We start from the raw sequence: 14,057 nt of genomic DNA on the forward strand, positions 1-14,057 counted from the left end.
ACTGACCAGAAAATACAGAGATTATTCATCTACCCCCTGCTCCTACACATGCATAACCTCCCCTCGTATTGACATCTCACACTAGAGCGGTACGTTTCTTACAACCAATAAACGTATATTGACACACCATCACCACCCAAAGTCTATAGTTGACGTTAGGGTTCACTCTTGATGTAGTACATTCTATGGGTTTGCGCAAATGTCTCACGACATGTAGCCACCATTGTAGTATCACATAGAATGGTTCCACTGCCCTAAAAATCTTCGGTGCTCCAACTAATTCATCCCTCTCATCCCCAACCCCTGGCAGCCAGCTGACCCACAGTTGTGCCTTTCCCAGAATGTCAAATAGTTGGTCTCACAGTATGTAGCCTTTTCAGATAATATGCCATAAATTTTAACATTAAGCCTACACTGTACTGAACAGTCTATTTTTAAAACTTGAAATGGACCATGAATATTTTCCCTATATTTAATAAGCAGTCTGAAAACAATTTTCAATGAGGATGTATCATTTATCACTATTCATCTATTTTAGGATATTTAAAATAGTTCTATATTGTAGTGGTAAACAACACCATGTGGGAGATATAGCATGGGGTTGAGTGGACTTCTAGAAAGCACTGGACCTGAGTCACTTGTCTAAGCCACTCAGCTGTGTGGCCTTTGACAAGTTTTGTTTTAACAACTCTAAGCTTCTCTTGGCTAGTCTATAAAATGGAGATAATAACAGTGCTCTTATCATAGAAATATCAGGGTATCAAGTGGAATAACGTATGTAAAGCACTTAGGACAAGTGTTCAATAAATGTTCATTCATATTGTATCAATTCTCTGCCTATAACTGTTTTCTTAGAAGTTAAAAGTGAAGTTACTGAGTAAAAGGATCCATACATTAAGGTTCTGAATACATATTATCAAGCTACTTTTCTCAAAACTTGTACCAATTTCTATCCTTATCAGTAGTGTACACAAGTGTTCCTCCTACTGCACTGTAGACCATATTACTGATTTTAAAGCTTTGCCAATTTGATGGGCAAGAGGCTGAACACTTACTCTCTAACATTTCTGATTACTAGAGGTGAAATCCAACATTTTCTTTTCTATGTGTTGAAAATTTGAATGCTTTTCTCTTGTGAATTATCTGTTCATGTCCTTTGTTAATTTCTTTAGGTTTTTCTTAATGAGTTGCAATAATATTGATTATTTTATTGGTTAGAAATAGCTTTCTCTTTTAATATTATCTATGGCTTTCAAAAACAGTGTTTGTTTTCTTCCCTGACTACAAAAGAAATTAGTATATATGTTATAAAGAATTTGGAATACACAGACAAGTACAAATAAGAAAATAAAACCTGGGATCTCAGATAGAAATAACATTAAAATTCTAGAGTACCTCTTTCCATCTGTTTTTTGTTCCTCCATTTATTAATTAACACGTACTTACTGGGTGCCTTCTATGGGCCAGGCACTGTGCTAGAGAAACAGTAGTGCCTATATTTTACATAGGGTATATAATTTTTTAACAGAATCGAGAGCAAACTATGTCTGTGTGTATAGTCCTCAAAATGTTACTTTTTAAAAAATAACTTTTTGTTGAAGAAAGTATATATTATAGCTCAATGAATTTTCACAAATGGAACACAGTCATGTAACCAGCTCCTGGGACAAGAAATGAAACATGATCAGAATTCCATAATTTGGAAATATTTATAAATAGTGGCCTTTGTCTTTGACAAGTAAAAATTCCTAGATGTACAATTAGCACAAATGGTATCAATCTTTTTTAGGCTCTGCTTACCGCCAAATGGCTACCCAAAAGTTTATTTCCTGTAAGCAACGTGAGATCTCCTTTTGATCTACCTATATTTTCTCCTTGAGTTTTATTCTTTCACATTTTAACGCTGTAATTTACCTATTTCTGTATATAAACTGAATAATCCATTCCTTCACTGGTTAATTTGTCTGGTTTCATTTAACACATACAAAATCTTTCTACAAGTTGGGTCTGTGTCTGAGCTCTCTCTTCTCCCTATAGTTCAATGTCAAAGCCGTGCCAACATAAATCTTCATATTATTGTCGAATTATAAAACATTTAATATTTGGTGGAGTTGGGTGCTCACTATTACTGCTTTCTGTCCAAAACTTCTAGGTATTTTTGCCTATTTATCCTTCAAATGGACCTTATAACAATTTTGTCATATTACAGAAAAGAAAAGGAATGGAGGAAATCTCATTTATTCAAATCTTCCTTTAGATCCTTCAGTAGGACGTCAAAGTTTTATTCATATATTTCCTATAAACACTTCTTATATAGGTTACTCCTTATCTTTCCTTTTAATCTTTTTTTGTGTGTTATAGTTACTGCAGTTACTTAAAAATTATAATTTAATTAAATTTTCTACATGGGTGGCTAGAAGAAGGCTATTGATTTTTTAATTTAATTCTGTAGTCTTTTACTTTTCTGAAGCCCACTATAAATTCTAAAACAATTCCTGGAGATTCTCTTCAGTTTTCTATGTATATCAAATATTATGCAAAAAACACAATAATTTTAATCTTTCATTTTATTTCTTTCATATCTTACTGCGCTGCTCCAAACTCCTAGAACAATGCAGACTAATAGTAGTGACAGAGGACATTCTTATTTTGTTTCCATCTTTATGACAATTTGCCTTTATTATTTTATTGCTAAGTACAACGTTGGCTGTTGGTAAAAGGAAAATATCTTTTATTATGTTAAACAGCCACATATTTTGACTCCTAACTTTCTGGTAAACATCCGAATCAAGGAAGTCTTGGAATATAGGTTTATGTTTCTATTTTTTTGCTTCAGATAAAATAAAGATGATAGAATCTTGTGAGAAATGATGAGATAGGAAGAATACATACTTATTCATGAGTAACAATAATGGATAAAATACGGGTATTGCTTCATTTTGATCACCAGTTACAATATGTATTTTGTCTAATAATCATTTGCTGCTTGCAAACTTATTTTGCCTCCTAAACTGAGGGCTTTGGTGTTACTCCTATTAACTAAGAAAATAGATGAGGTCAAGCAACCCATCTTAAAACAGAAAGGCAAGGTCAAGTCCATTGTCTTCCATGGGAAAGGACACAGAAATCGATCTTCTATCTGAGGCAACAGATAAGAATTTAATCTAACAAATACTCATTAATGGTCAACATGTATAGGGCAATATTCTAGGTGTTATGAAGGATGTTACTAGGATTTTTTAAAAAATGGAATCCTTTATGTTTGCTAAATTTATCAGAAGAAAATTAAATACATATACAAAAGCCTGTGTCCAGAGCTGAAAATGACAAGTGGCATATACACATGCCTAGGCATACATTTATGTTTAGAATGCAATTACTGATAGGCCCACACACTTTCATAGAGTTGTTTCTTGGCTGTGACATGCACTGAAAGAAGAAAACAGCTCAAGCTCTTCCGGAAGTGTCTTCTTTACAAGCACCTATGGAACCAGAGCATCCTGCGTCTACAAAGAAGCTGGACCCTGGGCATCAGAGTTCATTCTTGTTTAGCAACAAAGCACTTTGTAGGTGAATTATACTTTTCCACTCAAAAAGTCAACTTCTCGATTAGCTTACAACTTTTCCACTTTTGGAAGCACAAGCGTTAGGTCACTACAGAACGCTTCGCTTGAGATCAAAGCTACTTAGCATTGGCATGACTGATATTTTGAAGGAAGAATTTTTTTCCTAGCTGAAAATCAATTTATAAACAAGATATATTAAAATAATTAACAGACGATAACCTAAGTTTTAGACTCATAACATATTATTGCAAATTTAAAGACTGAATGAAACCAAGGAGCAAACTAATTTCTTTGCTTTATAAGAAAACTCATTATAGCCTACTTGCTTTAAATTATGGCATTACTTGGAGACTGTCCATGGTGCCTTTCCTTGGCCTTTGACTCATCAAACCCAGCTCTACTGAGACCAGAACCTTTGGTACCAGGCCTTTTCTAAATAGAAAATGTGAAAACAAGGAGCTACAAGAGTAGGTGATTGAAAATCAAACCTGGGACAGGAGTCTACATGTCAAAGGCCCAAGAAAGGTCTGGGGTTTTCACACTGTAAAACTTGACACCAAAGAATCCTCTGGTCTGTCCCAACTAACCAACATACTAGGAGCGTGAAGGAGAAAGTTATAGCACAGTTTCACACTTGACTAGGCGAACGTGGTGTGTACAACCCAGAAGACGAGAGGCAGGTCCCTGCTACTTCCCAACCCTGACCCCTGTGGCCTGAGAGCAGAGACTCTTGGAGGCTACCATGTTGATAACATCAGTTAGGATGGCAACCATAACGCCAGTGAGATGATATTACCTAACACCAGATAGAAAGAGAACATTCGACATCAGCTGTGCCTTATTTTCCTTTAGACTCATATTAATCTTGATGAAATATCATCCTTTAATTGTGGAAAAATCCAGCAGGAGAATCGACAAAAGGCAAGTTAAACTGAAATGTTATCGTATTCAGAAGGTCGATCACCTTTCAGTAAAAATCCAACAGAAAGAGCTCTTTCTCCATTCAGTCAGAAAGAGACAGACTTTACTAAAGAAGCTGGAAAAAACCCTCCAATTGCATACTGTCATTCATAAAAAATGACTTCCATAATAAGCATCGTCGGATTGCACACGGAGACCTTTTGGTAAAATGATACGCAGGGTGTTAGTCAGACTTGGAAATAGGAAAGCCAGGAGTGCGTGGAACTCAAGTCTAAATGCTTCTCTGGGTGGGGGGGAAATATTATTTCCTCTGATAATTGTGTCTCCCTGTCACTCATGGTCCTTCACATGTCAGACATTTTTAATGGTTCGAAAAACCAGCTTTCTCCATTTTATTTATTTTTTCCTGAAGTGTCAACAGAATTAAATTGTGATTGCTTTTATTAAAAACTCTCACTAACTGAGATGACAAATAAGACTTTTAAAACTAAAATGGTTAACTTTTTTATGTCTTAAAATACAGGGACGATACTTCTAAATTACTTGAAAATCATATCGAAAATTTCCTAAATAATATCCTAATAACCATCTTAAGCAAATACTTTGATAACACAAGAACTGTTACTGGAATCTCCTCACGGAGTGTATTTCATTATTGAGAATCTCTTTTAAGTCACAGCTTGAACTAACCAAATTAGACAGAGCGGCTGGCAAAAAGTTAAGATTTTAAAAGAAAACGAGGCTTAAGTCAACAATTCGAGTTCAGAAATCACACTTCAAGCTAACCAGTAGATTGTTAATCTCCTTGAAATTACCTGTACTCTAGATCTTCAAAAGCTAAAAACATGTAATTAAAATATATTAAAATATTCATGTCCTTTACCACAGTACATTGCTAATTGGCATGTGAAATCAAGCATTACCACATCATTTTTGCCTGATGAGACAATTTTGGTTTTCTAAAGGGTATTAAGCTAATACATTTATTTTTGCCAGGAAATAATTTTACTCTATTTTGAAAGAAACTAATATTTGCAATGACCAGTCTCAGTTTGTTGAATTACAAAAATATAAAATGAAGGATTGAAATAAGTATAAAAACCAATGTATTTTTTAAATATTGCACAAATCAAAAGAAGGTAAATAATTTCCGAAGCCAGAGGCTAAGTGAATCTTTCATTTATACTTTTGCTTTATATTATTCTCAAGTAAAATAAAATCAATTTTGGGAAGGTTACAAGCTTAAATAATTTTTCACTATTGATTTTTACATTCGGTTGAATTATTCCTTCATTCTCTTTTCTACTTTACTTATAAGAAAGAGTCCTCATGCCAAGAGGAAAATCTGATATTTCAATATCTGTGTGGATCCCTAGTTCTTCTTTTTTAATTTGGGCTTATGAAAAAACTACATCCACTACAAACCTAAACTAGAACTTTTAATATTTACTTTTACTTCAGACCTTCTCTATATAGTTCAGTGTGAATAATGTTAGTAAACAAATAAAAATCTGGCTATATTATATCCAAACTGAGTTAGGAAGCTTTTCTGTCTATATTATGCCAAGTTAACTACTTTGCCTAACTTCTCACTTTTTACCACATAGTTTTGGCACTGTACAGTCAAGCTTTGTCATTTTTAAGAGGGTAGAGTTTAAAAACAATAGAAAATTACGGCTAATTTCTTCTTGATGGATGCTATTAACACCTATTAACATCAGTAAGAGTAACAGGTTTGAACCCAATAGAAAATATCAGCCTAGTCTGTATCGTTGGAAACAACCGAAACTTAGGAAAGGAATTCTAACATATTAGTAAAATACGGAATTTTTTGGTGCTGTTCTCTTATGAAGGGAATCACAACCATAAGGCAGAAACAGCTTTTGAAAAATAAGTATGATTATTAAGCATTTAGAAAGGCAATTCTGAACTTGTCACTCACTTGGAATATTTCCACCTTAAAAAATAGTAATGCCTTACATGTAATTTCCTTAAGGAAAGCAAACACTTTAAAATGCAAAAAAAAAATAAAATAAAATTCTGTATTTCACCCTAAGTGTAAAAATAAATATTTCACTAAGGAATGGGGGAAAAATGAAGCACATTTAAATAATTTCATTGCACTGGAAGTTGCCAATTCGTCTGTGAGTAGTTTCATTGCAGATGAAAAGAAATCAAAATACAGGACAGATGTTGAACAAACCGCATTTAAGTTCTGTCACACACTGGCATTTTTCAAATGATTTTGGCTCATCTATGAAATAAGGTGCATTTTGCTTGATTTTGAAAAGGGGAAACATAAGGAAATATTTAAAGGCCAATTGCTGCCAATTAACTTTGATCAGTAAAAGTTCTATTTGAATCTTTCAGATTCTTCTCCTGTCTGAAATAACATACATTTATAAAATCTAGGAAAACAACAACTTGATGATTAATGCCTGTTGGCAGCCCTACCACAAGCTTGCTTAATAGCAGGATTTAAATAAACAACTCTCTCTATTATGAAGGGAGTGAAATGTAGTTACAGGCATATTTTCTCATAATGGAGCTATGAAAACCAATATTCTTTATTCTTAAAAATGCTTCTGGGGCTTCCTTGGTGGCGCAGTGGTTAAGAATCCGCCTGCCAATGCAGGGGACACGGGTTCGAGCCCTGGTCCGGGAAGATCCCACATGCTGCGGAGCAACTAAGCCCGTGCGCCACAACTACTGAGCCTGCGCTCTAGAGCCCGTGAGCCACAACTACTGAGCCCACGTGCCACAACTACTGAAGCCCGCGTGCCTAGAGCCCGTGCTCCGCAACAAGAGAAGCCACCGCAATAAGCCCGCGCACCGCAACGGAGAGTAGCCCCCCGGCTCGCCGCAACTAGAGAAAGACCGCGCCTAGCAACGAAGACCCAACACAGCCAAAAATAAATAAATTAAAAAAAAAAAAAGCTTCTAATCAAGATCAGCATGTTTGTTATCGCCCGTAACACATTTAACCATCTTACAAAAGTTTCCCCCCAGGTTATAAAGGACAAATACAATCATCAGCAGTTTGACATAAGGAATTCTGGCAACCCGAAGAGCAGAGGCCTGACTAAAATGTTATACGACCAATTGGGCCAGCCAGACAGAAAAGAATCTGACCCAATACGGTAAGAGTCTGACATGGACAGCATATGAAAGGATCACAAATTCTGTTGGATTCTAAAGGTAACCCATCTCAACAGTGATTATGTAACTGAGAAATCTGTAGCTTCTGATAATCAACACAGTTTAATATAAAACATTCTTGACATCAACTTTTAATCCCTATCAATAATCATGTGGAATCGAATTTTGAAATACAGCAGCCAAAGTAAAGCAAAACAGAAATTCCATGAAGGCAAAACGCATGACCATATAACCAATAATTACTTTATCTCCTTATTCCAATTATATATTCAAAAAATAATATCCCATTGTTATTTTAGGACCAATCACCTATTTCCAAACATGCAACATGAAGAGTATATAAAATAATCAGAACTTACCTCTAAGTCGTTAAAAAATAGATGTGTGTCTGCCAAGTTGAAAATCATTTCTTCCATGCGTAGTCCAAGGGAAACTGAAGTAGGTGGATCCTAAAAGAAGAATTTTACAGGTCAAGAACATACATACTTCAGGGTACAAGAAATACAGTGTCACGCTGAGAGGGAGTTAGCATCAGGAAAGGACAAAAGGCTTGGACTCCAGCTGCTTTTAGAGTGCGTGGCTTATTCTGTATTTGAACTTCAGTGACTTATTTTATTTAAAAAGTACCTCTAAGGTTGTTGGTACTTTGCATAATGAAGAAAAAAATTGCTGCTTATAATATTGCAAAAAATATAAAATCTAGGGTTACTTAGACATACAGAGTAGAGGAAATACAGCTTCACACGTCTGTTTCAGGAGCAAGAAATTCAGTGAATCAGAAAGACATTTTTTTTTATGTTCCACCTCAATCCATGAAGTGTCTAAAAGCACTGCCACAAATATCAGAAAATAGATATAATATAGATTAATTTCAGAAGGACAGAAAATACCAATTTCACTCCAGATGATAACTACCATTATTTTGTATTTATTCAGATTGCCCGCCAATTTTGAGTATACTCAAAACGGAAGTGATGGTGGCCACTCTGACCAGCTGGCACCATGCCAGTGCAGGAAGCTGATCTTGACATTCATGTGACACTATCCAGTCATCAAACAGCCAGTAACACACACAGGGGAGCACAGTGGCTTCTACCCAACGCTTCAAGCCTTCGACACTAGTGATAGACAGTTTGTCCCACACAACACACATCCTGATGACATCTGTTGGTACTGAAGATGGGGGATATAGAGATATTTGCAAGGTTTTAATGGTGTTACTATATTCGTAATGCATCCAACCCAGGAAGCAACACTGTTCATGGTGAATATCCTGCATAATTAGTGAAAAAGGAAAAATATTCTGTAGAGAAAGTATTCAAGGATATGTGAGTTTTTCAAATTTTTATTGGCATTTTAATAGCAATACCAACTTTCACCTTTACGGCCTTTAAATTTTTCTAAAGAACAAAGTTTCTGATATACTCTTTTATTATCACAGCAAACCTTTGGAATCTATGTGGATCATTTAATTAGAGAAACTGTAACTAGAGAAATTATGCCTTCATGTCGCCCACCCGTCTAGCTGGGGTGTACTTTGTGTGTCACCTGTCTTTGAGTCTTAGAGTGGAGAAAAACCCAGAGAAAATAACTCTTGCTTTCTAATACTGTCCAATATAAACCCCGTACATTTTCTCTATTGTCTTCATTTCAAAGCTCAAGACTTGCCTGTGTTTTACTCCCTACCCTCCAAGTATCTAAAGTCCATCAACACCAAGCCCCATCTTCTCATGGGCATTGGGAGGCAGCGACAAACGGTGGAAGAAGAGCCCTAGACCCAGAGGCCAAGCCCTATACTTGTTCTCTTAGTTACTTTGGTGTCTTTATCTCACTGAGCCTCAGTTTGCTCATCTAATAAATCAGGTGGCTTGATGGCAAATATGTTGTTCTCCCATAGAATAAAAAAAAAAACAAAACTCCATCTCTTCATTTGTCACAATCATATGTGTTTATACACCTGGGAGAAAGGAGGGGCCTGGGATGGTGGAGGGGGCAGAGACTCACTGGGTGCCAGAGACTCACTGGGTGCCAGCCATGGGCCAATCAACTGTGGCCAGGGAGGCGGAGTCAACACCATCCCTGCACCACCCATCCCACTAGCTCCGCCCACCCCACCAGCACACCCTCAGCTCCAGCACCAGCATGGTTTATCTCACAGGAGTCCCAGAGGTGGACAAGAGGAGGCTTGGGGAAAATAGGGCAGGATGGTACTGCTGGTCTCAATTCCCCTCCCACCTAGGCCTTCTCTGCCAGCTGACTGGCAACGTAAAGGAGAGAGAAAACACATTATTGCCAAAAATCTGGGGTTAGATTGGCAAAGGGGCAAAGCAAATACCCCAGGGTTTGTAAGAGGGCAGACAGGAAATAAAAACACATAGGCCAACTGAGTGTCCAAGAGCTGTGCAGGGAGGGACAAATAAAAACACTTCCCTCAAATTTCCTGTACAATGATTAAGGCTTGTTAAATCTTCCCTGCTTGATACCACCTAAAATCTATGAAATTTCATAGGTTGTAGAAGAATTAAAAACTGTTTACAAATAAGTAAAGAAAAACTCTCACTGAATCTTGGTTTTATAGGAAATTGCTCACCTCCAAGGATTCCAAGTATCAATAAGTGTGCTGGAAAAAACAAATGCTCAAACACATACAGCCTAGAGCAGAATTAACCAGTAAGGGAAGTTCAAACAGCTGTTTCTAAAACAAAACACCTGACTCAGGTGTGTCCTCCCTCTAGTTGAGGCCAATAAAAATACACTGACTTGTCTCATAACCACATCAATGAATCTTTTTATGTGGCCAGGCGAAGGAGACTCACTGCAATTATTTAATGGGCAATTCTAGAATTGATATGCCATGGTATTGTTACTTCTGAAAAAGGATTATTTCTCCTTGATATGGTTGCTTATTTATACCACCATCAAAAGAATTACTCCATTGTTTGTGAATATATAGCCTACTCTAACTTTTCTTCATAAATTACAGTAATGACTTGTGAGTTGGAATACTAATAAATTTTAAAGGCTTGTTCAGTCTTGTGGTCAAATACAACATAGATGTTGGCCTTATTTACCTTTTAATGTTTTTCTCTTTTGTTATTAGCTGTCATTCCTTAACAGTTTTCATACCTGCCACTCCACAGTATTGTTAGGAAACATTTACACCACCAGAAGAACTGTCTGACGATCAACTGAAATGAAAGAATTTTAGAATAGGAAGGGGATCTAGTTGAAAGCAGTGTTTCTCAAATATTTTTTAACCATAATCCACAGTAAGAAAAATCATTTTATACTATGATCTAGTCACATCTCTCTCTCTGTCCCTCACACACACACAGCTGAAAAGTGAGCTTGGCAAAACGAGGCTTTCCACACTGTGTGGAGAGTATTCTGTTACTTTCCGTTTCAGCGCCGTTAATGTGTCGAAGTCTACGGTTTGAAAAGCAGAGTTCTAAAGAACACCTACTTTTGATTTCAGAGACAGGAAAACTGATTTGCAGCCGGGTTATGATTTGCTTGTGGTAACAGCGCTGTTAGGGTACAAAGCTATCTCACCCTAAGTGTTTTACCTGAAAGGAAACTAGCCAGAAGAACAGATAGGTAACCATGGTAACAGATCTGCTTCCACATTCTAGCAACTGGAGTTCTTCTCAAATCAAGGTTAGATTTGATCTTCCTATTATAATAATCTTTCAATATTTTCATATTTTTCAAATATGGCTGGTACAAGTCAAATGTCAAAAAAGCTAACACTGAACAGTTAATAAATTAGTCCTAGCTTGATGGTTTATTTTGGCATATATAGAGGAAGAAGGAAAAAGCACATTTTTTAGACCCAAACTGAGACATTAAAGTCACCATGTCTTTGGCTTAATCTTACTTTCCTTGTGCTTTGCAGTAACGAATTCCAGAGCTGTAGTTGTGAAATGGTGCCTTCTAAAACACCATTTTTTGCTACGTCACTTTTGAAAAATTATTTAGAACTTCGCCTCCACTTCCAAGAAACATTTCATTTTAAGTAAACCTTGTTGCCAAATGTTTCCATTCTTTTCTGAACTTGACTCCTCTGTGGTATTTACCACTTCTAATTTCTTCTTAACATTTCTTCTTCCCTTATGTCTGTCATATCATCAGTCTCTTCTGGGCATCTTCCTGGAATCTGATTATCCATCCTCTATCCCTTCAGTGATGTTGGTTCCTAGGACTGTTTTCATCCATTCCTCATTCTATTCACACTGCCTTACAGACTCCAACACACTCATACCTTCAGCTATCACCCCATTCCCCTCTGTTGAACCTCAGACCTCATTTGTAGGCCCATATATCAATCACCTATTGGTCCTTTGTACTTGATGACCCATAGAGCACCTGAAACTCAATGGGCCGCAACCTGGATTCATCATATTTCCCACATCAAATGAACCACATGGTCCTGCCCCTTGGACCTGGAATTCATACCTTTCTTATATTCACCACCATTATCTTTTCTCATGTGTCTCGTTTGTAGCTATCTGTAGTAGCTTCCCTCACTAGACAGTTCTCCCCCGGTTACCGACATGAATACAACCAAGTCTCTGTTCAACCCCCATGCTCAGTCTTGCATCCCACAGAGCGCTTCTTTCAGTGCCCCTCCATCAATCCAGAGGCTCTTCCCCGACTCCTCCCAGCTGGGCTCATCAGCCGCTGGGTACCACAGCTGTATGTGCTCTTGTCTATGTTAGAGACATATCCCTGTTATCTTTCTCTCTCCATCCTTGGGACCATGCACAATGCCTGGCACAGGGCTTTCCCAAAGTTTGGTGGAGGAATAAATGAATGAAAGAAATAAGCAGCAGATATTTCAAATAATTGTAATGAAGAAAAAAATATTAAATTTGATCTTTAGTTAGTTATTAGTGTTTAGTGTCAGTAAAAAAAAAAAAAAAAAAACCTAGATACCTAGCTTAGGGGGAAAAAAGGACATTTGATTCCTAAAAGTCATTCTATCTACATAATACGGTATCAATATTAAACATGTTCATTCATACTTTGTACCTGATTAAAGAGCAGCTCATTCTTAGAAGAGCTACTTACAAAGCCTTACTTATCTATTTGATGCAGTGAATAAGATTAACATAAGATCAGCATACAATTATTTATTTTTAAAATTTATCAGTGGTATGCGTTACAACATCTTGCAAAATATATTCTCTGCAATCTAGTTCCCTAGTAAAAACTGAATAGTTCAGTGAAGAGGCTCAAACAGAGAAAATACAATCAAATGCTTTATCATTTTTCTTGTTTAATGAATAAACAGTGTAAACTTACTATAGTTCTTCTGCCCAGGAAATTCTACTAGCTGTTCCTTAACAAGACAAGACAGACAGCATCCAGCACCGCCCCTCACACACACACACACACACACACACACACACACAGGAATTAAATTTAACTCTGATCTTAAATTATTTTGATATGATAGTAAATTGCAAAGCAACCTAAATGTCCATCAACGGATGAATATATAATGTTGTACACATATACAATGGAACATCACTCAGCCATAAAAAGGAATGAAATAATGCCATTTGCAGCAACATGGATGGACCTAGAGATTATCATACTAAGTGAAGTAAGTCAGACAAAGACAAATATAATATCACTTATGTATGGAATCTAAAAAAAGATACAAATGAACTTATTTACAAAACAGAAATAAACTCACAGACATAGAAAACAAACTTATGGTTATCAAAGGGGAAAGGTGGGGGAGGGAGGGATAAATCAGGAGTTTGGGATTAACAGATACACATCACTACATATAAAACAGATGAACAGCAAGGACCCACTGTACAGCACAGGGAACTACATTCAATATCTTGTAACAACATATAATGGAAAAGAATCTGAAGAAGAATATGTATATATATATTCTATATATATATATTCTATATATATATTCTATATATGTATATTATATATATATTCTATATATGTATATTTTATATATATATTATATATATATATATATATATAACTGAATCACTTTGCTATACACCAGAAACTAACAGAACACTGTAAATCAACTATACTTCAACTTAAAAATAATTGCAGTTGTCTGCTTAAAGTCATGAAAATAAGGTGAAGGAACTCGTTGCAATGCTAGGCTACCCAGGGCTGTTTTGTGTAAGTCAAAAATAGTTATGTCTATTGAAGAGAAAGCAACATTATACAGATAAATTAGACCCAAGCCTAAAACAATTGTTTTGCTCTCATCTTCTATTCAGTGATCTTTAATTATCCCATTCCCTCAAGATCTTTTTCTCCTGTTTCTAGAACACAGAGCTGCCCACAGAGACTAAAGTTATTATCATCCTGTATTCAAATCATCAGTACCATCCCTGGCCTGTTGTCATTCTTTTACTGTTCCTTGAT

The 14,057-nt window shown here is 36.2% G+C and overlaps 1 protein-coding gene across 11 annotated transcripts in view; it reads right to left on the bottom strand.

Moving 5' to 3' along the window:
• The window catches only part of EYA1 (EYA transcriptional coactivator and phosphatase 1), a 159,277-nt gene that overhangs the window by 40,243 nt on the left and 104,977 nt on the right, over positions 1-14,057 (bottom strand). For all 11 annotated transcript variants that reach the window (XM_060287383.1, XM_060287382.1, XM_030859578.2 and 8 more), the window contains one exon: positions 8,006-8,095. In XM_060287383.1, the coding sequence (XP_060143366.1) occupies positions 8,006-8,095 (90 nt within the window). The remainder of the gene's footprint in view (positions 1-8,005; positions 8,096-14,057) is intronic.

This window comes from Globicephala melas, chromosome 17 (assembly GCF_963455315.2).
Source record: "Globicephala melas chromosome 17, mGloMel1.2, whole genome shotgun sequence".
NCBI lineage: Eukaryota > Metazoa > Chordata > Mammalia > Artiodactyla > Delphinidae > Globicephala > Globicephala melas.